Raw genomic sequence first — 27,280 nt, forward strand, 5'->3', positions numbered from 1 at the left:
GAAGCCAGAGACATTTTGGAGAAAGCCATTTTGAAACACAACCAGGGAGCAAAGGACCAGCAGATGCCAGCCACATGCCTTCCTCACTGACAGAGGTGTTCTGGATGCCATCGGCCTTTCTTCCGTGAAGGCTCTTGTTGAAGCCTTAGTTTAGATACTTTTATGGCCTTGGAACTGTAAACTCGTAACCTAATAAATCCCCTTTATAAAAGCCAATCCATTTCTGACATTTTGCATAACAGCAGCATTAGCAAAGGGAAAAAATCACACACTGTATTTTGCTGGTTTTCTGCTCTTTTTAGAATTCTAACATTTCTTCATATAAATTGTGCTGAGCAACTCAGTAACTTCTTAATTCAAATATTCTCCCCAAGAAGTAGTTTTAGTTTTACAGATAAGAAAACTGAGCCAAGAAGGTTAAATAATTCTTTCAAAGGCAAATGGCTAATAACTGACAGAACTGCAATCTGTACTCAGGTTTGCACAACTAAAAAGCCTTTGGTCTTTTTCCCATACCCTCATACCTTTTGGAATAAAGAAACTGAAATACTTTAAGAAACAGACATGTTATGTAATACTTAAAACACATCATATTATATCACTGGCTATTATCATCTGAATATACATAACATTAAGAATTTGCTAAAGAGTATGTAAGTCTCTGAAGTCTTTCTTATAGCAGGTAATACTTTAAGGAGATACAAGTAAGTATTTCTGATATTTAAACTTCCAATCCACTCATTAACCCAAATAAACAAGAGGTTATCAAAAATTAAAGTATTATAGTGACAGAATACTGCAAAGGTTAAAATATGGATTATGTCTTCCTAAGACTTATTTTGGTGTTTGCATCTTACCATAAAAGCAAATGGATCTCTCCTAACTGAAAATGCACCTATAAAATCCAATGGAAATCCTTACTTGATGACAACATGGGTGCCACAGAAAAATAAATAGCATAGCATCCCATTACCTTTTTCCTTTTACTCGAGGAAGAGGTAAGATCTCCAGGAAAATCCTCAGGAAAGGGCATAATAGTCTATTACCATTCAAAGCATCTAGATTATACAGCCAAAGATTTCTAAAGAATTCCAATCTCCTAATAGTTTTGCTTTGAGTGGCTTATATAAGTACCTTACAACTTAATGCAATGTTTTATGAATAAAAAACAACATAAGACTTTAAGAGTTTTAAGTTTCAGCAAAATTGATGTCTATTCATTCACATAACTCAGTAATTAGTGTATTCAAAGATTCACCAGGTAATCTGTGCAAACTGTCATCATTTGTGGTTCTCAACACTTTAATATTGTAAGATTCCCGATGCATTTGTGCTGTAAAATTTTATTTCTTCATTTTCCTTACCAGACATCTAGAACTAAATAAAATTTCAACAGTCTTTTATAAAACACTGGCAGCATGTTTATGACACCATGTTTACACAACCTTTTGAAATTCATGTAAAAATCTAGACTACAAAACTGAACATCTACCAGAAATAAAGTCAATCAATTAATTTTACAAAACCTCTGAGGTTAAAACCTACCTGCTTCATTGTTAACTGGGAATTCCCAGAGTTTCCCCTCTTTTGTCCATTGGATCATTTCTTCAAAACCGTTCTGAAAGGGCTGTTGATTCACTGAGGCTAACTGCTTAGCAAATTCCACATCCCAAAGCGAAGGTGATGTTTCTGCATAATAAAACATTTCAAATAAGTACAAGTCAATGTAAATATATTTCTTTCTCAAAATGTGACAATCAAGTCTTAATTGATACTACATTTTCAGACCTTAACACTCATATAACTAAACAGTACCCAAATAATGAAAGATCACTCATTGAGGGCTAAAATCACAATGAAAATGACAAGTAATACATGTTACTACGATTGCTAAGCCTTAACTTTTGTTTTATTACAATGACAGGTATTCAGCCTTGAAGCATCACTGCCCCAGCCACTGGAAAGGAAAAAAGGAATTTGAATTTTATTTAAGGATTTTTCTAAGGGTGGATAATTTTATACAGCGTGATTTTTATCTTTAAACTACAGCCTGTTTATTATCTTTACTTTGAGAGTCTGTGAAGAACAGGACTAGTGTACCTGTTTGGATATATTATGTTCTCCAAAAAAGCCATATTCTTTAATGCAATCTTGTGGGGGCAGACTGATTAATCTGTTGATTGCGGTGGAACCTCTGATTAAGTTATTTCCATGGAGGTGGACCCCGCCCATTCAGGATGGGTCTTGATTCATGGGACTACTTAAGAGAAATCTGGAGCTGGAGCAAAGAGAGATGCTTAGAGATGATCGGAGATGCTTGGCGATGCAGACAGAAGGATGCTTGGAGATGCTAAGCTAAGAGATGAAGCCCTGAGTTTGCCCCAGAGAGAACCACCAGATGCTCAGACAGAAATACTCTGGGAGAAAGAAGCAAGGAAGCACAAATGCTTAGAGAGAGGAGCAGACAAGCCGAGAGACATTTTAGAGAATGCCATTTTGAAACGCAATCTAGGAGCAAGCAGACACCAGCCACGTGCCTTCCCAGCTAACAGAGATCTTCTGGATGCCAATGGCCTTTCTCCAGTGAAGGTACCCTTTGTTGGTGGACACTTTATGGCTTTAAGACTGTAACTGTGTAACCAAATAAACCCCCTTTTATAAAAGCCAATCCATTTCTGGTGTTTTGCATTCCAGCAGCATTAGCAAACTACAACACCTAGTATTTGTGTAATACTAGTATGCTATACCTATTATAGTCCCTAGTATGCAATATATAGATTTTTCCCACATACCCTTCTGTTGTCAACTCTCTCTGTTCTGGTGTCATAACTTAGAAGTATACCATGCAAGCATATATCTATATTTGTGGTGCTCACCTGTGGAAACATGCCTTTAAACCCCTTTCAATCTTATTTGCCTTCAATACAGCTCTGATACTTACAATCCCATTAACAACTGCTACCCCTATCCATTACCATACCTTCGAGTTCAGCATCATTTACATATCTGAACATATTAGATTATCATTTGCCAACTAGGTACTATCTATCACTAGGTCCCCAATATTCTACATTATAAGACATTGATTTTACATTGTTCAGAGAGTTCATAGGGATATTCTATCCCAAGCTAAATGGTCAGTTTCTTACATTATCTTCAATTAGTTTTACAATCCTCATCCCTTGCAACTTTAAACAATTATCGTAATACAATACATCCCAGAGCTTTTATCAGCAGCTAAATATTCATCCCTAGTATGAGTGTAGTGGTGGCAACATATTGCTATTAAAGTCTTTAATATGTCATGGATAGGTTTTCCATATACCACTTTGTTGTTAACCCTCTGTACAACAAGTGTCATATCTTACAAGTATATCATGCTAACCCTTATTTAGGTTTGTGGTGCTACTCTGTGTGTTACATGCTTTTAAACAACCATTTACAAACATGTTTGCCTTCAATGAGTCATTGATACTTATAATCCTATTAACGAACCACAGTCACACCTGACCATTCCCATACCATTAAGTTCACTCTCATTATCATATCTGTGCATTAGGCTATCATTGCCCCTTCACTATCTCTAGGTCCCCTATATTCTACATTATAAGACACTTATTTTACATTTTTCATGGAGTTCACATTAGTGGTAATATACAATATTTCTCCTTTTGTGTCTGGCTTATTTCACTCAGCATTTTGTCTTCAAGGTTCACCCATGTCGTCATGTTTCAGGACCTTGTTCCTTCTTACTGCTACACAGTATTCCATCATATGTATATACCACATTTTGTTTATCCACTCGTCTTTTGAAGGACACTTGGATTGTTTCCATCTCTTGGCAATTGTGAACAATGACACTATGAACACTGGTGTACAAATGTCTGTTCGGATCACTGCTTTCGTATCCTCTGGGTATATACCGAAAAGTAGAATTGTCAGACAATAGGGTAATTCAATACCTAGTTTTCTGAGAAACCACCAAACTGTCTTCCAGAGTGGCTGTACCATTATAGCGGACACCAATGATTATTATATTTGTTCACTTCATGTAGTCCATCATTTCTCTGAAATCCATTTCAAATTTTTTAACTTTTTTCCCCATTTGTTCTTTTGTGTGCTCACATTCAATTCCTCTGCCCTCAAGTTCATTCATCCTTTCTTCTGCCTATTCAAATCTATTATGTCTCTAGTATATTTTTAATTTGACCCACAGGGTCTTTTATTTCTATAAGATCTGCTATTTTTTTTAATTCTTCTTTCAAATTCTTTATGTTCATATAGTCTTCTTGATTTCGTTTGTCTTTAGCCATCTCGTTGAAATTGTTTTGGAGATTTGTTTGTACTTCTTTAATTAACTGCTCCAAATTTTGTCTCTTACGGCTTTTCAATTTGTTGGTTTGGCTTGTCTGTATCTTCCGGATCCTTCAAGTGCTTTGTAATTTTCTGTTGGCTTTGGGGTATTTACTTGCCTTTTAGGGTTATTTTGGGAAGTGCAGAATTATTTGATCATTTATATATAATTTGGTTTACTGAAGTGCAGTTTCCCTAACCTACCTGCAGGTGGCACTCTCAAGTCAGTGTTCATGGAACTTCTGTGCAGCGGGCAGAGTCCAAACTAGGCGGCGCACCAATCAGTGCACCAGATCTTCATGTGCAGCGGGGAATGCCTATCCCGCGGCTACGATGCAGGCCTGAGCAGGAAGGCAAGCAGCCTGACCAAGGGCACCCCACAGGTGGAATGTGGGCCCTGCCTGCTGGTTCTCTGCCTGCCATCTGCCTGTGAGTCTCTGGGGTGTGAGACGGGCTCCTGATCACCGGCATGGCGCCTCTCCCCTCCCCATTTCTCACCGCTGCAACCATCCCCAACTTCCATGAGGGGACAGCAAACACCACCGACTGGGTTCCCTCACAGGAGCTCCCTGATGTCCGGCTGTGGGGATCACCCTCCAGCAAACTGTCAAGGTAGGTGCATGGGAGTGGAGAGCCACTGCTCACTCTCTTGGCGGTTTTGATGTTGCTAGCCAGGACATCCAATGGTAACACACTCACAAGGTCCCTCCAGCCGACGTTTCGCCTCCATTTTTGTTGGTGTCCCCTCCATGTCCTGGGGGGACCTTCTATGGCCACTCCCACCCTGAAACCGCAGTCCCTGGTGTCCTCTGGCCCCTTTCTAGTTACTTTCACGGAGGAAAAGTCCGTTCCACCTCACCTCTTCCACCACCTTTCTCCACTCACTTGCTTTTGAAATTTATGATTGCAAAGGGGCACGAGGAAACACCTGAGGGGGAAGTTCAGGACTTTGACTGTGGTGGATGTTTCATGGGTACACATTTTCAAAACACATCAAATTGTACACTTTAAATGTGTGCAGTTTGTTGCACATAAATTATAGTTCACTAAAGTTATATAAAAAAAGTAAATGAGTCCCACAAATATCTATCCTTTAACCCACTTTTTTCCCTAAAATTTTACCCTTTATATTTTTCCAAAACTTTGTGATTTTTTTTCATTTTCCCCAAACTTTTATGATCTAATTTTTTTCTTTTCTGTGTGGTACTGCTTTCTAAATAAATTAGGATCATATCATTTGGTGACCTCCTTTTTCACTTGATAAGGGCTGCCTGCATGCTCCATTACCTAAATGTATCACACTCAGTGAATTCCTATCGTTGAACACCGTGATCACTTACACGTTTCCTCTTTTAAATGCTGTACATCCTTATAGTTAGAATTTTGCAAATACTTCTTTAAAATAAATTCTTAGGAATGAAATTTCTGGGTCAAAGGTATAGGTCACATATGATTCAATCTTTTGCCTCTTTACCACACTCTGCCAAGCCCCTAAACTAGCCCAACTAATAGCTCATTTATTCTTCTACCCATGTAAGGCTTATTTCACCTGCTTTGCTTTTTCTGTTTCTACAAGCTTTTATGTGTACGAACACAAAGGATCACACCCTGATTGGTGGATTTAAGAATGCTGACCTAGAACATTTGAAGCCGAAAAGATCACAGCAATTACGTTTAATTATTCAATTGCCCGTGTTTACAAAGTCATCATAACAGTAAGATAACAATGTATTCAAACAGTGCACACTGGCCAGCCTGTCTCCCCACTATTAGCAGTGGTATACTTGCTAATAGCCGCACTACTTTTTGAACGTCTGCTGTCTTCCAGGTACTGTACCTGATACTTTTCCTAGATTAGCTCATCTAATTCTTGAGATGTTCTAGCCCATTTGATAGGTGGAGAAACAGAAGCTCAGAGAGGTCAGTGTAGCAGAATCTTAATTTGAATCCAGATCCACCCAACCAAATCTCTTTCCATTAAATTATGTTTAATTAAGACTCTCAACTCTGGATTACTCTAGGATAACCAAGAGGGCCTATGACTATATCCTTGGTTGCAGCTCTGTGGGAGTGAGAGGTAGGAATCACGGAGCAGAGGAATGCATTCATTCATTCAGTCAATAATTAAGGAATGCCAACTATATGTCAGGTGTTGTTGCAGGTACTGGGTAAACACCAGTGAACAATTACTAAATGTAAGTTTCCACAGTGTTCTATCCTTGTATTTAATAGGGAACATAAGACCTTCTTTAGACTCATATATGTATAGCTAATGGAGTTAAACAATCACATAACTTTGTTCATTTTCATTATTAGCATATAATCATTTTATTCTTTTATAAAATTCATAGAATTTCAATGTTTCCATTCTGGTTTGCTGGTCCAAGTGCCTTCCCAGCTGACAGAGGTGTTCTGGACACCATCGATCTTTCTTCATTGAAGGTATCCTCTGGTTGATGCCTTGGTTTGGACACTTCTATGGCCTTAGAGCTGTAAATTTGTGAACTTATAAACCCCCATTGTAAAAGCCAATCCATTTCTGGTATAATGCATTTCTGTCAGCTTCAGCAAACCAGAACAGAAACACTGAAATTCTATGAATTTTATAAAAGAATATGAAGATGCACTTGGTTGGCATCTGCTCGTCCTTTTCTCCCAGGTTGTACTGCTTTCAGCTTCTGATTCCAGTGCCTTTCTCTTTCTAAGCATCTATGGGACCTCACTTAACCTCTCCAGGGCAAACTCTGGATTTCATCTCTTGGCTTCCCTTGGCTGTCTCCAGGTTCTGGCTATTTCTGTGAGTCCTTGCTTAGCATCTCCCGGGGATTTCTGGCTGCATCTCCAAACATCTGTGTCTGTGTCAGCTCTGGCTCTCTCTTTCTCTTCCCCTCAGTTCTCTTAGGGACTACAGTAAACCAATTAAGACCTACCTTGAACGGGCCAGGTCACATCTCCATGAAATAAACTAACCAAAAGGTCCCAACCACAATAGGTCTGCCCCAAGATTGGATTAAAAAACCATGGCTTTTCTGGGGTACATAATAGATTCAAAACAGCACTGCTTCCTTGCCAACTAACTTCTGTCCTAGGAATAAAATTTCAGATTAAAAATCCAAGAATCCAAGTACCTCCTGGTTGTTCATTAGATTGACAATAGCAGCTGTCCTGACAAATTCCCTTTCTGAAGCAAGCTTAACGGATGCCATTTTAAACAGAAGAAAGAGGTGATCCATTCTCCATGATTACATATTTTATGCTTTCTTTTCATTGTACCCAACAGAATGCACTTTTTATAATACAAGAAGGGGTTATTTTCTCAGCTTCATCTTCAGTTCAAATGAACAAATATTTATTGAAGGAACTCCTTTCCTCGATGGATATATACTTTAAGGCTCAATTTGTTGAAAAATGGGGTTAAGATTTAAGATAATCCTTTCTATGTGTAAATCACTTGGCTAGGTACTATAAGGTATACAAACATGAATGAGACCTAACCACTAATATCAAGGAGTTTATAAAGTAGTGGGAAAATCAGATGTTTATATGAGTAACTGATGTAAAGATTAAATGAGCAATTTTAGGCTGGCCTAGGAATCCAAACTATTTACATAACATTGTTTCTACCAAGTTCCAAAAATCTAATTTACAATCTTTAGGATCACAAGTCACTTGTAAGCTAGAGACCATTTGTATTGAGAGTTTATTTATCAGTAAACCAAATTTAATGTCAAATAAGAGGGGACTATTTGACTTCCTACCCAAACACACTAATGCTAAATATACACCCAGAATACTCCTCCTGCCATCTTCTGAACAATCACGTCACTTTGAGTCAGTAACTTCTATAAATGTTATCTTCTCTTACCGATAGTGAGCTGCCTACTGACAGGAATCACAACTTATTTACCTTAGTATAAGGGTGTGGGGGGTGGGGGAGTGGGGACAGTTGCAAATGGTGATTATTGATGTTCTAACCCAAATCAGTACTTAATCTATGGCTCTGGATTCATCTGGCTAGTAGTACTTACCGCCCTTTGTCTCGTGGGATGTAACATTTGCAGGGGAAACCTGACCAAGACTCACTGATTGCAGTCATTAGGACAGAGAGATTTACTAAAACACCTGACTTTCCTGCAATGAAAACATTAAGGATGTATTTGAAAGATGGAATGTTTCTCCACCTGAAAAACATCATTATTCTTTTCTTAACAAACCTGCTTCAGGTATCTCTTCAGTAATTGCCTTAATATCAAAAATATTAAGTCTCTTCCCCTTGAATATATTTTTCTTAAAACTAAAAAAGAAAAAAAACATATTTTAATGAATATTTTTTTTATACTATCAACCATAAATTCTATATGAGAAAAACATTTTTAGATGAAATATTCAGTGTAGAAATTAAAAATAATTCCACTAACTCACATCAGGCATTATAACTAATTTGCCATATTTTTAGGACAACTAAAAATAGGAACATAGGTACTTAAATGTTTGCTTCATAATACATCAGACCAGTTAAAATTGTTTAATTTCTATATCTAATTGAAAATATTAGCTTAATTTGCCACAATTTTTATTTGCTCCATTTCAAATTAAGGTATCATAGAATTTAATATTGTGGAAAGCTATCAAAATATGCGAAATTAGAAGTTATTAAAGTCAACATTTGTCTTAGTTTCAGGGCAGAAAACACTACAATGCTGAATTACAAATTATAAAAGATTGCACATGTAAATCAAAACACTCTAATTTATAAAGCATTCTGCAATTTAAAAATAATTATCTTTATTTATAAAACTGCTTTTAATTAACTATTGAAATTAATGTCAGAGTTCACAGGTAGTTTTACCTTGTATATTTTAATCACTGCTTTATGCATCAATTCATACTCATATGAATAAAATTATGGCATATTAAAAACCAGTTTATAAACTGGAAGACTAGTTTCAAAAGTAATTTTGAATTATTTTATGGACCAAATTACTTTTTTCTACTACATGAAACCAACTGAAGAAATGTAAATACCATATTAAAATTAGATAAAGTGATCTCAAATCATATAAGCTTTCCTCCTCCAGGACCCATGTCTTTGCAAACAAAGGTATTTATGCTCCAGAACTGTCGGTAACACCTTGTATTCTTCTCTCTACTCAGCATTCCCTCAACTAGGGGTCAGATCTACAGGATGATTTATTAAAGGAACTCAGTGTAAAGAGGAAATGACTCACAGGATTAGCGGCCCTCCAGAGTATGGAACCGTAAAAGAGGAATGTACTAAAGAGGAAAGGAAGGTAACTAACATTTGCTCCTAAGCAGTTTACGTGTTTCCTTTCTTTTCCTCAAGAAAACCATTTAAGGTTTTGCCATCAGCATTTTACAGATGGAGAACAGAGACTGAGGGAGGCTATGAACTAGCAAGTGGCAGTGCCTGGGCTCCGAGCCAGGCCAGTGCTCCGTATCTCACATCTTCAGACTCCAACAGAAGGAATCAGTTCAGGGTGTATTTTTGGCTATGGATACTGGCCTGTGCTGTCCCGGCCAATCACCCCGCATGTAATTCCTGCCAAGTATGAGCAGGAGAGAACAACTTGGTAATTCAACATTGCTTAGTCAGCTTTTTAACACAGTCGTATCCAAAAAACCCCTTTCCTATGTTTTTAGCTTTTTAACACAGTCGTATCCAAAAAACCCCTTTCCTATGTTTTTAGCTTATTCCTTGTTGCTTTCTGATGTTTAACAGCAGCTAATATCATTAGAAATCAAACTATGATATACCATTCTGATGTACTACAGAGTAATATTTCAAAAAAGACTGATTCATTTAAATATTCTTGAGAAATCTTATATAAAACTCCAGCCATATATTTTATTTATTCAATAATATGTCTTAGATAATAATTACTTTAAATTAGTAATTAAAATAATCTCCCTAAGTCACTTCAACTTCTGAAACTTCCTGTCTAACAGCTGACCAACTTTTCCAATCTTCCTCTATGAATCAATAATTTAACACTAGAAGGAGCTGAATCAAGTTCCTGAGATAATGGTTAAAACACATTCCAGGGAATATACAAAGCATTGAAAATACTGTAATTGTGAGCACATCCTGCTATAAAAATGAGTTAGTCTTTGTAAGACCATGTCAGATACCTGCTTCCCCCTCCCCAGTGACCACTTCCTGGGCTTGAAGGAGAGAAAGAACATAAACTTTATTTAAATACAGAACAACTTTCAATTATCAAATAACTATGTAGGCATTGCTTATTATCTTTAAGAACAATGAATTACCAAATTCAAATGTCCACAAATAATCTACCACTTTAAGGTATTACATGTTTTCCTTTCAATTTCTTTTTTGATGTTGGGTTATTTCTCCAAGGTATGAAGAAAGATGACCAGATTGAGCGATATAAAGGGTATATTATACGAATATATATTGCTAGGCACTTATATTTGAAACATTCATTCAGTCAGAATTCAGTCAGCTCCACTTATTCTAAATCTGGAGTCTCCTATTCAAAGTGGTTAGATGTGGGGCAGGGCCTCTTTAGATTTATTAAATAGAAAAATGTAGGACTACTAAGCCCTAAATATTTTCCCTTCCTAGGAAATGGTATATGGAGAATAAGAAAACATATATAAATGCATCCATACTGCTCAGATACCTATCAGCAATCAATACTGACAAGTAATAAAGTAAATCTACAGTTAATATAAAAACACACCAAGCAAACAAAACAAAGAGACTACAAAGCCTGCATACCTTTTTCTAAGATCAGCAGTCTTTTCCTCGTCAACAAAATTTTCTGGTCCTTCATCAAATTGAATCTGATGCTCTGGTCTTCTATTAATTCTAGCTATAGCCGATTTGGCAACTTTCATATCTGATATTATGTTACTGAAACTGAAATAGTAAAAAAGGTCAAGTGCATTACAAATTTCAGCCATAGAATACTAATAAACTTTCTTAAACAGACAATTCATATCATTTAATTCTTATTTAACTTTTATTCACTAATAGAGCTAAAGAAGTTAGGTTAAAAGTCAAAATGAAAAACAAACTGTTAAGAGTTATGTTTACTTCTTGCTTTTAAAGATGCTCTTCTGAAATATTCACTTAAACATAAACTAAAAGTGTCACTTATGAGACATCATCAAACACTAAGAGAAGGTTAAAGGACAGTACACCTAGACAGTACACCCAACAGCTACACCCCATCACCTAAATTCAGTGCCTATTCAAATTCAGCTGTGTTTACTTGTTGCCCTTTATTTATTCAAAAATTGATAAAATGGGTCAATTGACTGGCAATCCAAATATCCATATTTTTCTTTTGACTTCCTGAGATAAATCTGTGGTACACCCTCACTGACAACTACTAATTGAAATCACCCACTGTGCCGGTTTGAATGTTTTATGGCCCCCAAAATGCCATTATCTTTGATGCAATCTTGTGTGGGCAGACATATTAGTGTTGATTAGATAGTAATTCTTTGAGTGTCGCCATGGAGCTGTAGATGATAACTCTGATTAGATAATTTCCATGGAGGCATGGTCCTGCCCATTCAGCATGGGCCTTGATTAGTTCACTGGAGCCCTATACAAGCTCAGAGAGAAGCAGCAAGCTTGCTACAGCCAAGAGGGACACTGTGAAGAACACACAGGAGATGAGAGAGGAGCAGCAACTTACAGACACATTTTGGAGAAGGCCTTTGACAGCAGACTTTTGATCCGGAGAAGCTAAGAGAGGACAAAAGCCAAGGGCAACTAAGAGGGACATTTTTGAGGAGTTGCAGCCCAAAGAGGAACGTCCTGGGAGAAAGCCATTTTGAAACCAGAACTCTGGAGCAGACGCCAGCTACGTGCCTTGCCAGCTAACAAAGGTTTTCTGGACGCCACTAGCCATCCTCCAGTGAAGGTACCCTATTGTTGACACCTTATCTTGGACACTTTATGGCTTTAAGACTGTAACTCTGTAAACAAGTTATAAAAGCCGATCCATTTCTGGTATTTTGCTTAACGGCAGCATTAGCAAACTGGAACACCCGGTAAAGTACATAGCATCACCACTCACTATGTTTTAGCAGCAAGTAGTTTAACTGGCATAAAAAATGAGAGATGAAGAGGCTGAGTAGAAAGATGTCAAACTCACACAGAAGGATAAGAGGGAAAAAAGAAGGGGACAGGCCTGAGAACTTTCACACTGTGTATACTGTATACAACCAGCAATATATTTAACTGAAAAATTTTAATCTTCAGAGAAATTATTTTATGCTGTTATTTATTTATATTAACATTATTGAATTCACCTTTTTTTTCAGGGACAAGAAATTACATAACTTCTTATAAGAAAAGTGGAGCCACCACTTTTAAAAACTACAGTCTTAAGATATAAAGTGTTTTAATAAAAATTGCTAAAATTCCATTTCTGCAGGGTGTTTTATATACAAATGTATGTATTAAATATGTATTGCTCACCAACCACATGAAAATGGTCTATTCTGAGACTGAAGCGTCACTGAGAGAACTACTCATGCCACTAACCTAACTTTCCGTCTTTCTTCATCTTTCTGAGCCCTCCATTTCTCCTCATGCTGCCGTAGCTGTCTGAGCAGCTCTGACTTGGTCATCTGCTTGTCAAAAGGGAGAGACTCTGCAACAGCAGATGCAGCTGCCACTAACTCAGGACTCAGAGACTCATTTCTGAAAAGAAAATGAAACACAAATGAGAAAGGAAAAACAAACATCACTTATCATTCCATTAGTTTAGTGAAAAGTAAAATGATTTGGGGGGAACACTTCTTGCTGTTCACAGAAGCATCACTTGAATCAATTTCTGACAAAAGCAAGAATTCTCAGGCATTAGGTATTAATTTTATATAAACTTTGAAACGGTAAAGGTCAACATTAATGGACACTTGCTGAAGCACAATATTAACTCAGAACAATGTGAGGCTTTAGCTCCAAAAATTTTGAATTCATGGAATATTTAATAGGATGCTATTTTATTTCAAAGACAATACATGCTGCAAGCAAATATAAAAATGGCCACACTTGTTCACAGCAGCTTTATTCTAACAGCCAAAAACTGGAAACACAAATGTCTCAGGACAATGGTAAAAAAAACTGTGATCCAGTCATAAGATGGGATACAACTCAGATCATGCCAACAACTTGAATGAACCTCAAACACTGGACTGAAAGAAGCTGCACACAAAAGAACATATATGGAATGCATTTATCTCCCATTTTGGAACTGGTAAAACTAATCAAACATTTTAAAAATCATAACCATGGTTGATTCAGGACAGAAGGCTGACTAAGAGACTAAGAGGTGAAAATGAGAGTGCTGTCATGTTGGTGAGTGTGGGGTCACATGGCTTAGGGTTGGGGTTTGACAGCTAAGATCTGTATATTTCAATGTATGTAAATTTCACCCAAAGAAGAAAAGAACCCAAATCACAATCATCAAGTAGGAGATGGGGAGTGGGTATAGAGAGATGATACACGAAAAGCAAAATGCTGATAATTGTTGAGGATGGGTGACAGGTACAATGACATTCATTATACTATTTTGTTTACTTTGCATATGTTTGAAATTTGCCACAATAAAAAGCTAAAAAAACGGCTACTTCTAAGTAAATTAGGCTAATAGAAAAATACGCCAGACATAAAATTATTATTTACAACTTTTTTTTTTTAACTCATTGAGATTTGCTAAAGTTTTACTACATCTGGCTTGCTATAAACTGTTATTTAATATGCAAATCAAAATTCTCAAATCCCTGAAGTTGTTGGGGGGAACCTTTTTTGTTGTTCACAGCAGCAAAAAGGGTGAACAGATTTTAAGTACTTTAAGACCTGGGAGATTTAAAATCGAATGGGAATGGAAGAAAAGCAGGAGAATAAAAAGGGGAAATAAAACAATTAGTCTTAAAAAATGCGCTCCTTACAAAACTGTTATCTGCAACAAAAGCTTAAACCTTATCCTCAAATCACTGTATTTCTTTCAGAAACTATTTGCAAACTGTAACTATTATTATATGTATTTAATCAGGGTATGCAAAGATCATGGATGAGCACTCATTCTCTAGAACCAGGCATTTTACATCAATGATTTCCTTCACAGTCATGGTCTCTGACTTTATCACTTGAAATGTGCTAATTAATTCAAATAGTGGGAGAACCACTGGCCTCTGTCAGTGAAATAAGATGATTTTTACATTCAGGGATCTATCTGCATAGGTTCTAACAAAGTCATGAAAGCATGTTAAATTATCCTTTAACAATCTACCTACCCTATAATTCACAGACTGCGGGTATACTTAGCTTTATTGCACTTCACAGATACTATGAGTGTTACAAATTGAAGGTTTGTGGCAACCCTCCGTCGAGTCAACCAAGTCTTTCAATGCCATTTTTCCAACAGCATGTGCTCACTTTGTGTTTCTGTGTCACACTCCGGTAATTCTTGCAATATTTCAAACATTTTCATTATATTTACATCTGTTACAGTGATCTGTGATCTTTGAGGTTACCACTGTAATTGTTTTAGGGCACCACAAACAACACCCATATAAGACAGCAAACTTAATTGGTAAATGTGTGTGTTCTGACTGTTTCACTGACCAGCCATTCTCCCATCTCTCTCCCTCTCCTTGGGCTTCCCAATTCCCTGAGTCATGAAACCAACTACCATGCTGTGAAGAAGCCCAGGCCATACGAGAGGCCATGTGTACGTGTTCTGGACAAGAGCCCAAACCAATGTCTCAGCCAACAATAAGCATCAACCCGCGGAAATGTGAACCAGCTCTCAGATGAACCTTCCCTCACCTAGGCTGAGTGGGGCAGAGATAAGCCAGCCCACAGCACCCAGCCCCAAGTACAGATAAATTCTGTCATTGTTTTAAGCCACCGAACATTAGGTTGTTTCGTTATGCAGCAACAGGTAACTGAAACAGATTTTGGTACCTGGATGTGGGGTGCTGCTGTGACAGAAAAACTAAACATACGGGAAAGGCTTTGGGAATGGACAGTGAGTGGAAGCTGAAAAGATGTTGAGGCAAGTGTTAGTGAAAGCCTAGAGGGCTCACCGAGTCTGCTGGTACCCGATGACCCTAGAGGAAGCTGTCAGTGAGGGCTTTAAGCAAAGTAAATGTTACCGGGAGCTGGAAGAATGGGATCTTTTGTTTAACAACACTGTTGCTTATGGTAATGTGGAAAGTAGGAAATATACTTAATGAATTGGATGATCTAGCTAAGGAGATTTCCAAGCAGTGCTGAAGCCTCCTGGCTTCTTAGCTGCCCATGGAAAATGTGAAAGGGGAGAAATGAGCTAAGTAAGAATGTTCCATATAAAGAAGCCAGTACTTGCTGGGATCAAAAATAGAACAGTTCCTCATTCTCAGCCCCTATACACAGAAGATGATGCTAAAACTTAAAAAGGCTGCTAGACAGAGATCACATCCAGCGTACTGTATGAAAATAGGATCTAAAATGACCATGCTGCTAAGATCTCTGTTAAGATGCCCCCAAAAGCCTTTCAAACACACAGCAGGATTCTAAGAACCCTCTCCTAGGGAGCTCAGTGTAGAGATGGACTCATCCCAAAGATCTTGGTTCCCAGCATCCGAAAGCCAGAGCACCACTGTGAACAGAAGGGCTTTCAAGGGACAACCATGTGGGTTCTCAAGGCCAATCACAGTCTTAAAATTAGATTGCTACATTCCTCCATGAAGGTGGGATTTCAGCAGAGGCAGTGATAATAGAGCAAGTACCCTGTGAAAATCGATGTGGAACAGGAAATGAAGGTGGTAGTGTCCAATCTGATTTCAAGGCTGGGCCATAAAAAATAAAACAAAACAACTTTCTCTTGGGACACCTGCCTTTGGAACCCAGCCACTGTGCTGTGAGGAAGCCCAGCCCACACAGAAAGACCAAATGCAGGGGTTTCCACTGACAGCCCCAGCTAAGGTCTCAGTTGACAGCCAGTATCAACTGCCGGACAAATGAGCAAGCAAATCTAACAATGACTCCAGCCCCAAAACTCCCAAGTCTGCCAACTGGGGTCCCAGACATCATGAGCACAGAATAGCCTTTCCTCTGCTCTGTCCAAATTGCAGACCATGGAAGCCATGAGCAGAATAACTGGTTGTTTCATACCACTAAGTTTTGAGGTGATTTGTTATGCAGCCATGGTAACTACATCAATGAGGGTTCCAATATGACAGTAATGTCAAGGATGACAGTAAAAGACACTTCTTTTAAAAAACTTCAAACAAACATACCTATTCACCAATCTTTTGATGTAGGGCCAAAGCCTCTTCTTTGAACACAGGCTTGCTAATAGGAGTTTTAAGACATATCTTTATATATACCAAACCCATAACACATCCAATTTTGGTTTCTTTAAACTAGAAAAGTGGAGCAAGAACTTAAAAATGCTAACAAAGCAATCTGATTGCAGGATTCTCCTAGATTTTTGTCTTATTCACATCTAATCAGAAAGCAGTTTTCAAAAATCACCTTTACTGAATCTTTCTAAAGCATTCAAACCATTTTAACTATTTAATAATTGATTAAATTGCATAATTATAACAAAAAGCACAGTGAGTCACAAAAAGGTCTACAATTAAAAAACAGAAAAAACACACAAGAACCTCACTCTTGACAGGCATACAACTCGATTGCAGAAGTATGTGAGAGTGCCCCAGAGCTTCCCGCCAGCAGCAGGCCACCAATAGAGGGATGGGGAGTATTTAAGATGACAAGTTGGTTAGCTAGAAGCAGTGGATTAAAAGAACTTGTGCTATATATCCACATGCACTGTACTGTACAAAATATTTACTAGCACGGAGAAAGGTTCACAATAAATTGCTATATGCACAAATCAGGTTAGAAAATAGAAGGGTCTCAATTTTGTAAATAACTATGAATATCTGTAAGCACAGAAAAAAATTAGAACATTAAAATATAAATAGAAGTTATTTCAGAAAGATAGGGTTATGAGTGATTATTTTTTCTTTATGGTTTAAAAATGTTTTCCTACATTAAAAGAATTACTTTTTCATTTAAGTACATGCATGTGTGTGTATATATTTATAAATATTTATTTATAATTATTTGTTTTTGCTTCTAAAAAGAGGAGGAGGTCCCTATTATAGGCAGTTACTACTGCTTCAATTAACCTACTCTATACTTCCCAATTATACTTTCCAGAGGCCCTTTTGATACAACGCAACACAGTATCGAAACCAGGAAGTTCCATAAAAATGTTAAGTCATTCTGAAAGACATGGATCTAACATCTCTGTTTGTTCTGCTAATGGAAGTCAGCGATGGGTATCCTAAAACCACCTGGTTACTTGAATTGATGATGTCATCGATGTAAGACACATCATTACTTTATCACTAAAACAAAATGCTGCACTTAAACTGTGACACAATGGTAAGATACCCTCATTTACTCAGAATCATTGAAATATAATATATTTTTAACAAGCACAAGTAGTTACAATCCTCTGAGGAACCCATATAAAAGGATGAGAGCACTGATAACTACTGGTCAAAGGAAGCGATCATCAAACTTGCATTTAACATGTTAAAACTGGATCCTAGAAAGAATTTTTTAAATGGAAGAGTTCAACTAAGCAAGTCCTTCACAGACATAAAGCTACCTTCAAATAAGACTGCAAAAAGTATTTGTTAATTAACAGCTTTAAGTGGCAATTAAATAGCAGTTAATATCACTGATGAATGTTAAGAGGATGTGTTGAATTCTCAATTAGATCACTACTCTTTTCCTTTCTCTAGATTTTTTACAGATATCCCTTCTTAAACATAAAACAATAGCATTTCTCAAATATTACAAACTGATTATTCATTGATTAAATATCTCATGTATTCTAACTTTCAAAAAATTTCTAAAAAAGAAAACTTACTAGAGTTTCAAAAATTAGTTTCAAATAAGAACATTCAAATTTCAATTTAATTTACCTCTTACTTGTGGTATTTTCTGTAGGTTTTTGAAGCCTACCAACTGTAGCCTCCAAACTTTTAAGTGGTCTTCTGTTGGGTGGCTTGGTTGTTTGTACATTTACTTTGCTTAATTCAACTTTCATGCCCTTAATAATAGTTAACAAGTCTTTTTTCATGTTCTCTTTTACATTGTCTTGGTTCTTTGACATTCCTTTGGACAGCTCATTGGTTGGAACAGACTGTTGCTCATCTTTCTTACTACATATCACACTGTTAGTGCCAAAGTATCTCTGGATATTATTTTTTGTCCTAGAAAAAAATATTAAAGAAAAAAATGAAAAATACAATGCAAAATAACAAATAACTCAAAACTGCTTCTTGTGTTCTACAAATTTTCACTTCAAGTCCCTTCCATTTGCTTTCTTTAACAACCGTAACACCAACAATTTACTATTTACTGAGCATATACTTTGTGCCCTAGCCTTGTGAAAACATAGTTTACATACATTGTCTCATACTGACATCAATTCCATGATATACGTATTACCCCCCACTTTGCAGATAAGGAAACTGGAAATCAGAGAAGTTAAGTAACGTAGCTCAGAGCTTACTCAGGCTCAAGACAGGCCTGTGTGCCCCAAGTGGGTGACAGGAGGGCTGAGAGAGCCCTTTGGTCCCCAGTCTGTTGCCTCCCCCCATGTACCCAAGGGTCCTGTACAAATGACAGTTTCTATGTATTCTACAACAGTAAAAAGGTTGGGGAACACTGACATGGCTAATAAATGGCAACTATTATTCTCAAACTCCAATATGACTGCTTCTCAAGTCTTGCTCTTAGCCTAATATATCAACACCTCTTTAAAAGTCAAAATTAAACAACAATAATAAAGACGTTTCTAGCAATAAAAAGTGGTTACTTTCTTTTAAAACAAGAATTCCTGGGTGTTATTCTAATCTGATCAGCATTTTCATTGAGCTAAAGAGAAGACTGAGTGGTTAGGGTTCTCATTCTGTTCTCTAAATTAAACAAATTTATGAAAAAGAACAATGTAAGTGAGCATATCTATTCAGACCCACGCAAAAGGATTCCTAATGCTAAGTAACTGAAATAGCTGAACATCTTCAACTATAGTATATCAAGTATACACATCCAGGTAGTTCTAGCTACACACAAGAGCCTGACCCAAAAACTCTGGGATTTAGGAGGCAATATAAAGAAAGAGAAAGTTAAGGGGCAAGACTATTTTTTTGGGGGGGGAGGTCGGCAGGGAATAGAATACATTTTATAGAAATTTTATTTTGCAAAAGTGAAAAACCTCTTTTGATATTTGATATTGAAGATCAAACATATGGAACTTTTAAAACTAATGAATGCATTAGTTTCAATAGGGAGGTATAAGTTGTAAAAAAGGGATTCATTCAACAAAATGATATCTACTCTGTCCTGGTCACTGGAGATATATTAGTAAATATGAATTTCATGCTCCCTTCCTTTACAGAGCTAACAAGCTAGAGTAGTGCTTCCCAAACTTTAATGTGCATGGGAATTACAGGAGGACTTGGAAAAACACAGATTCTTGTCCCCACCAAGAAGTTCTGATTCAGTAGGTTTGGAATAAGACTGAAGAATCTGCATTTCTAACAAGTTCCTAAGGGGATAGTCATGCTGCCCATCAGAGGACTACCTCTGAGTAACTGTTACTTATGCTATTCAACCCTTACTATCTCACAGGTGTTACTTTTGCTATTTAACCCTTATGATCTTACAGGACAAGTTTATTATTCCCATTTCACACAAAAAGAAGCTGCTGCTGACACTGATTAAGTCAGTGACTCCCAACCTTTCAAGGTTATAAGTATCACCTGGGGCCCTAGGCCCTTAATAGAAGAAAAACGGCAATTTCCAAAAATGGTGAAACAAACTATTTGGTCTGTTTATGAAGACGTCAAAGCCTATCACATCAGACACTCAAAAACTGGAATGAAGACATCTTGGTGGAGAGTCACCAGGGTTTCCTGCTTCAACAGTGCTTGAACGGAACCAGCGCTCGCTGCCTCCTGTCCTCAACTGCCCACCATGATGACCACGTCCCTGTCGCAGGTGTGCTAGAACTACAACCAGGACTCGCCAGAGGCCACCATCAACCTCCAGAGCAACGTGGAGCTCTATGCCTCTGAACGTCTACCTGTCAATGTCCTACTACTTTGACTGTGATGATGTGGCTTTGAAGAACTTTGCCAAATATTTTCTTCACCAGTCTCATGAGGAGAGGGAACATGCAGAGAAACTTATGAAGCTGCAAAACCAACAAGTTGGCCGAATCTTTCTTCAGGATATCAAGAAACCAGAATGAGACAACTGGGAGAGCGGGCTGAATGCAATGGAGTGTGAATTACACTTGGAAAAAAAGGGTGAACCAGCACTACTGGAGCTGCACAAACTGGCCACTGACAAAAACAACCCTCACTTGTGTGACTTCATTGAGACTCATTACCCGAATGAGCAGGTGAAGTTCATCAAAGAACTGGGTGACTACATAACCAACTTGTGCAAGATGGGGGCCCCAGGTTCTGGCTTGGCAGAGTATCTCTTTGACAAGTACACTCTGGGAAACAGTGATGAGAGCTAAGCCTTATGCCATCTTCCCCAGAGCCATAGGTGACTTCCGTGGTCACCACAGCAGTTGCATGCATATTGGGTTTACCTTTACCTTTTCTGTAAGTTGTACCAACATCCACCAAGTTCTTTCATTTGAACCATTCCTTCAAATAAAGTAATTTGGTACCAAAAAAAAGTAATGAAAAACCAGTTGCATAACTATTATCCTCATAATCAATATTCTGAATACAAACTATAATATCATGCAACATATGGTACAATCCAAATTAGGAAAATGCTTTAATTATTACTTTACATCTGAAAGTTAAAATACTACTAAAGGTATTATAATGGAAAGGTGCCAATCAGGAGAACGAATCTCCCATCTAACCCTTACTTCAATATTTCTTTCCAAAACTGTTACAATACCACAAAAAGTAATTTATATTTATTATAGTTAAATCATGTATAGGAAGTAACCTCATAGCACTAAAAAATAACATTGTATACCTAACCTCCCACCTGAGTTCATTTCCCTTGAGAGCATCTCATCCACACTCAAATGCAAGACGTCCAAAACTACATTCAAGAGCTCCCCTCTCAGAATGACTTTATATTTTTCACCTCTCTGTATTGTTTTGGCCTCTTAGCATGAATATGTACTCTAAAAACCATGCTATATTTTAAAATCTCTCGAAAGCCTGCTCCTTACCCTCTTCTGTCTCCATTAATGATGCTCTGACCCTCCAAGACAACAGCTGGTATCTCTGCTCTGACCACCCTATCATGAAGTCATCATATGTCAATTCTACCTGCACAATTTTTCTTCTCCATCCAACAGATCCTTCCATCCCCACTGCTACCAACCTGCTTCAGGAATGTAGTTAACCAAACATGGCATATATGCAGAATTAATTCTAAGCATGCCACAACTCCTTTTCCTGCCTGGCAACTCCAACGGATGGTCCCCCTTGAGGTTTTATCTGACTTCTCTTCCAGAAAGGATTCCCCAAAACTCTCCTATTTGCTCCCAGGCAATTACCTGTTGACTGAATGAAGAGCACTCGGTTACCTACCGTATCCCAGCACTTACTTCACTATGCTTGTATTTCCTTCTTGGTGGAACTATTAGCTCTGCGGCGAGAGGACTGTCACATTCGGGGCTTAACACCAGTAGTGGCAAGCTATCAGCACGAGCTAAAGAATAAATTAAAGAGGCAAGAATGAGACAGTAAAGAAGCCTCGGAAGCAAAACCAAAACGCAACAACTTCGGTTTTGGAGCCTGTATAAACTGAAAGGCGAGAAGACAGACGCAAGACGGAGGCGGCACGGCGGGTAACAGAAACAACAGAAGAAAACGGCAGAAGTCTGCAGATAATCTCTGTAAAACGAAATAAAACAAAATACAGTTACTACGACCAAGAGATTTAAAACGGAGTCGGGAGGTCATTCTGGAGATTACTCTCACACAAAGTTTAGCCAGATGTCACAAACTGCCGAAGTATGCAAAGCCTAATTAGCAAGTTCCTCAAAACCCGAAGGTCATTCCAACACCAGAAACAAACCACAAGATAAGGAACTCAGTAAACCTGGAGGCCATGCGGTAGGTCCGGAGTATCCACCAATCACAAGCACCTGAGTAACCGTCTCTTTCTTTAAACAACCTTGCCCGGAAGCGCCGAGAGGAGACGCAATCTGGGTTGCCACCTGCATCTATGCTCCCCAAACTGCAATTCTAAGACTCCCAAATAAACGCCTTTGTTGCTTTGTAGCTCAGTCTGTTAATTCTCTGTCAACACCATGGACCAGTCCCTTTATCTTTCTGAGATTTCGCTTTCCTCAGATTTAAGCAATGATCTATGATCCCGCAGGTTACAAGGCAGGCCCCAGGAGTCCCGAGAAGAGGACTCGGGGGTGGCCTGTGACCCGCGGGGCCGAAAGGCTCCAGGGCGTACCTGGCCGTTCGCCGACGAGCGGCGAGGAGCAGAACACCCTCTGCGGTTGCCTCGCGGCTCCCACTAGACAGAGCGCGGAGGGAACGCGGGCGAAGAGCTCGGAGAGCCCCGGCTCCAACAAACATGGTGGAAGACGCGGCTGAACCCGGGACGCGGAGAGCAGCACGTCCCTCGGCCAAACAGGTCCCCCACGCTTCCGCTGCCCCACCGGGGGCGCTCGCCGCCCTTCGCCCTCCGGCGGACAACAGGAACCCGAAGCTGTGTTCCGGCCTCCACGCCGAGCGAAGCGGGTGCCTGGCTGGCGAGCATGCGCGGGTGGCGGCGGCCCGCGGAGTGAGGGGCCGGGGGATGGGGGGCGGCAGTGGCCGGGAGGCCCAGAGGGAAGGGATAGGAAGAGGGTGGCCAAGAGGGGAGGGACGGTGTGGTCAGAAAGGTGGGACTGGGAAGCCATATCTGGGGCCAGAAAGACAAGGCGATTTGCGTCGCTTTGGCGAGAGGACCCAGAGTACGTGTTCTCAAAATAAGCCGTGGCCCCCAAAGAAGATTAAAAAATGACTACATGGCACGTTGCGGAATAATTACAGGTCGGGAACGGGCACCCTCCGGCCACTATGGCCCCTGGCGGCCCCGCGACCCCACGCTCCCGGGCTCTGGCGCCACCTCGCGGCCGCGTTGTGGTTGGTCCCGGGGGTCGGCCCGGGGTCCCACCTGGGGACAGGTGCCTGGGATCCCACCTGGGATACAGGTGCCTGGGGACAGATGTCTGGGGTCCCACATGGGGACAGGTGCCCGGGGACAGGTGCCTGGGGGACAGGTGCCTGGGGACAGGTGTCTGGGGTCCCACCTGGGGGACAGGTGCCCGGGGACAGGTGCCTGGGGGACAGGTCCCTGGGGACAGGTGTCGGGACAGGTGTCCGGGGTCCCACCTGGGGGACAGGTGCCTGTGGGCAGGTGTCTGGGGTCCCACCTGGGGGACAGGTGCCTGTGGACAGGTGTCTGGGGTCCCACCTGTGGGACAGGTGCCTGGGGACAGATGCCATGTCCCATCGGTTGCCCAGGGCCGCCCTCTGGGACTGGGACCACGTGGTCCGTTCCGGCTTCACAGTCAGTGTCCGGGCGAGGTGAGGGCGAGGGCGAGGTGGAGTGCTGGGTTCCAGGTTGGAGAGGGCCCGATGACTGGTTCAGTGGGGGTGAAGCTGGAGAAGGGCTTGGATCAAGTTTCCCAAGTGACCGTGCCCTCCGAGGCCGGACCCAGTCTGAACCGAGTGAGGTGGTGGGAAGAGGTGCCTCCCTCAGACCCACGTCCCTTCGGGTGCTGATCGAGGCTGGGACTCCAGAAATGCCAGCGTCACCCTCATGAGATCAGGGCATGCCGGGCCCGCGGAGCTGTCCCGGGGAAGGCAATGCAGGCCTGTCCTCAGCTCTGCTTCCAGCTGGGAGGTCTGAGGGTGGACTACAAAATTTTCTTGTTCCTGTGAGGCCCGCGAGGAAACTGCTCAAGATGGCCCGGGACCCAGGGGAGCGCATGGCAGACCTGCACCGGACTCCCTGCTATTGCCTGGTGGTTATAACAGCCCATATTTTTGAAGTTCCCTCTCGCGTCGGGCACGGTGCTGCAGCCGCTCCCCACACCCCCGCACACCCCATCCAACCCCATGGGGGGCCCAGGGACCGGCGGCATCACAGCCCTCTCCAATGGACTGAGGACAACGCTGCACAGAAGATCCTCCGCATAGCCTTCCAGGTGCAGCCCCTTGGGCCCAGAACATACCCAGGTGACCAGACAGGCCCAGGAAGGCCTGAGGAAATGTTTCCAAGCCCCCATGTGGAGAAGGCAAGTTAAGCAAGTTGAGGAAGAGGGTGTGAGGCCTGTGCTTGGTGGGTCCCCTGATTGGCAGGCGTTCCTGCGGAGACTCGGTGTTGTTGGTTCTTAACAGAAAATGTTTTTAAACCCTCCTTCTGGTCTTGGGTCCCACCGAGCCCACCTAAGAGGGCTAAGGATGCGGCAGGACCAGAAATCCTACACGTAGCAGGGGCCATTGTGGGTCAGCTATGCGGGGCTGGTTAGGTGGGTGCTGGTGCTTCTGGGTGGTGGGCGAGTTAGCAGTGGGAGAGGTCGGGGCAGAGATCCGTTGTTCTGGGATGGGATTCCTGGCAGGGTGGTGGCTTAAGCAGACTTTTTTTTTTTTTTTTCAGTTAGAGAAGTTACAGAAAAATCATACATAAAATACAGAGTTCCAACATACACCTTGCATTAGTGTGGAACATTTGTTACAATTCATGAAAGAACATTTTTATAATTGTACTGTTACTTATAGCCCATTGTTTACAGAGTTCCGTGTTTGTGTTGTATTGTCCTATATGTTTATTTTTGTTTGTTTTTACTTTGGTAACATATATACAACCTAAAATTTCCCATTTAGCTACATCATAGAAATAAGTTTAACCAAGGAAGTGAAAGACTTGTACACTGAAAACAAAATATTGCTGAAAAATTATAGAAAACTTAAATGTGAAGAAACCTGTGTTCATGGATTAGAAGACTTAATATTGCTAGGTTGTCAGTACTACTAGAAGCAATCTACAGATTCAACACAATTCCAATCAAAATTCCAGTGGCCTCTTCAGAAATAGAACTGATTCTCAAATGTATATGGAATCACAAGTGTCCACAAATAGCCAAAACAATCTTGAAAAGGAAGAACAAAGTGTGAGGTCTCACTTCTCGATTCAAAACTCACTACAAAGCTGCAGTAATCAAAATAGTGTCATAATAGTATAAGGATAGACATATAGAATAATGGAATAGAATTTAGGGTCCATACATGTATAGCCAATTGTCAACAAAGGAGCTGAGTCCATTCAATGGCTTGTGAGAAGGCCACATGGGAAGGAACTGTGGGCAGCCACTAGTAGCTGAGAGCAACCCCTGGCTAAGAGCCAGCAACAAAACAGAACCCTCAGTTCTGCAGCCTCAAATAACTTAATTCTGCCAACAACCCCATGCACTTAGGACAGTATCCTAAGCTCTAGAAAGGAAAACTGACTGACACCTTGATTGCAGCTGTGTGAGACCCTGAGCTGATCCAACAAGCTCGGTGTACTCCAGTCTGGATCAATTCACAGCGATCCACACCTAGATAAATTATAATCATACTGCCAAATGCCAAAGAAAAAGAAAGAATTTTAAAAACAGAAAGAGAAAAGCAACACATCACATTTAAGTGATCCTTAGTAAGATTAGTATGTGATTTCTCATTAGAAACCATGGAGGCCAGAAGGTAATGGGATAACATATTTCAAGTGCTGAGTGAAAAAATTTTCTACCATGAATAATATATCTGGCAAAACTATCTTTCTAAAATAAGGGAGGGTGACATCATCAACATGGTGACATAAACAGCTACTGAAAACTTCTATCCAGAAATTCAACCAAAAAAAGGACAATTCTGAATTGTTTGAAACTCTGGAGGAGGGTATAGATGGAGAAGTACCCTGCAAATGCTGAATTGAAGAAAGAGGATAAATATCAGGTAAGAATCTTCTGTCCTGGACCAGCCAGTCCTCTCCCTTCGCCCTTACTCAGTCTCTGAGGCACAAAATCAGCAGACTGGAACCTTCCCACCAGGGACACAGATTTTAAAATCTCTCCCAGCAATGAGAAATACCCTGTTTGAAGATCTGGTGGACAGGGGAGGATATTTCAAGGCCCAGGTTAGTAAGTGACAAAGAGACTGAGAAAACATGCACAGAGATTGTGTTTCCAGCCCCAGATCTGAAAGCCCTTTCCCCACCCTTGAGGGCAACAGCCAGCGGCCATTTCCTTTTGCATGAACAGGAAAATTTTACAAGAAATACTAAAGGTAGTGCTACAGGCAGATAGGAAAATACAGGAGAGAGAGGTTTGGAGAAGAGTGTAGAAATGAAGATATCAGGAGACAGAGGGTAGAGATCAGGCATTTGATGTTGAAGGAGTATAGAATGTTCTAGAGGATTGATTGTATAGATTGAGAAATGGATAGCACAATACTATGTGACGGTAGCACAATATTGTAAGTATACTGAAAAAAGATGACTGTGAATATGGTTGAAAGAGGAAGATTAGGGGTATATGTGACACCAGAAGGAAGGATAGAATATAAAGACTGGAACTGTATAACTTAGTGAAACCGAGAGTGGCCAATGGGTGTGATTAAATGTATGTTCTAGTTTGCTAATGCTGCCAGAATGCAAAACACCAGAAATGGATTGGTTTTTATAAAAGGGGGTTTATTTGGGTTACACAGTTACAGTCTTAAGGCCATAAAGTGTCCAAGGTAACACATCAGCAATCGGGTACCTTCGCTGGAGGATGGCCAATGGTGTCTAGAAAACCTCTGTTAGCTGGGAAGGCAC

The 27,280-nt window shown here is 40.1% G+C and overlaps 1 protein-coding gene across 1 annotated transcript in view; it reads right to left on the reverse strand.

Annotated features, from left to right (window-relative positions):
* The window catches only part of LOC119542422 (28S ribosomal protein S31, mitochondrial-like), a 28,062-nt gene extending 4,915 nt beyond the window's left edge, over nucleotides 1–23,147 (reverse strand). Inside the window, exons 1-6 of the mRNA XM_037847175.1 lie at nucleotides 22,886–23,147; nucleotides 18,349–18,639; nucleotides 12,899–13,057; nucleotides 11,117–11,257; nucleotides 8,568–8,647; nucleotides 1,546–1,689 (exon numbers count right to left, since the gene is read on the reverse strand). Coding sequence (XP_037703103.1) covers nucleotides 1,546–1,689; nucleotides 8,568–8,647; nucleotides 11,117–11,257; nucleotides 12,899–13,057; nucleotides 18,349–18,639; nucleotides 22,886–23,010 — 940 coding nt within the window. The 5' untranslated portion in view covers nucleotides 23,011–23,147. The remainder of the gene's footprint in view (nucleotides 1–1,545; nucleotides 1,690–8,567; nucleotides 8,648–11,116; nucleotides 11,258–12,898; nucleotides 13,058–18,348; nucleotides 18,640–22,885) is intronic.
* Between the last annotated feature and the right edge of the window lie 4,133 nt (nucleotides 23,148–27,280).

Source organism: Choloepus didactylus, chromosome 8, assembly GCF_015220235.1.
Source record: "Choloepus didactylus isolate mChoDid1 chromosome 8, mChoDid1.pri, whole genome shotgun sequence".
NCBI classification, from domain to species: domain Eukaryota; kingdom Metazoa; phylum Chordata; class Mammalia; order Pilosa; family Megalonychidae; genus Choloepus; species Choloepus didactylus.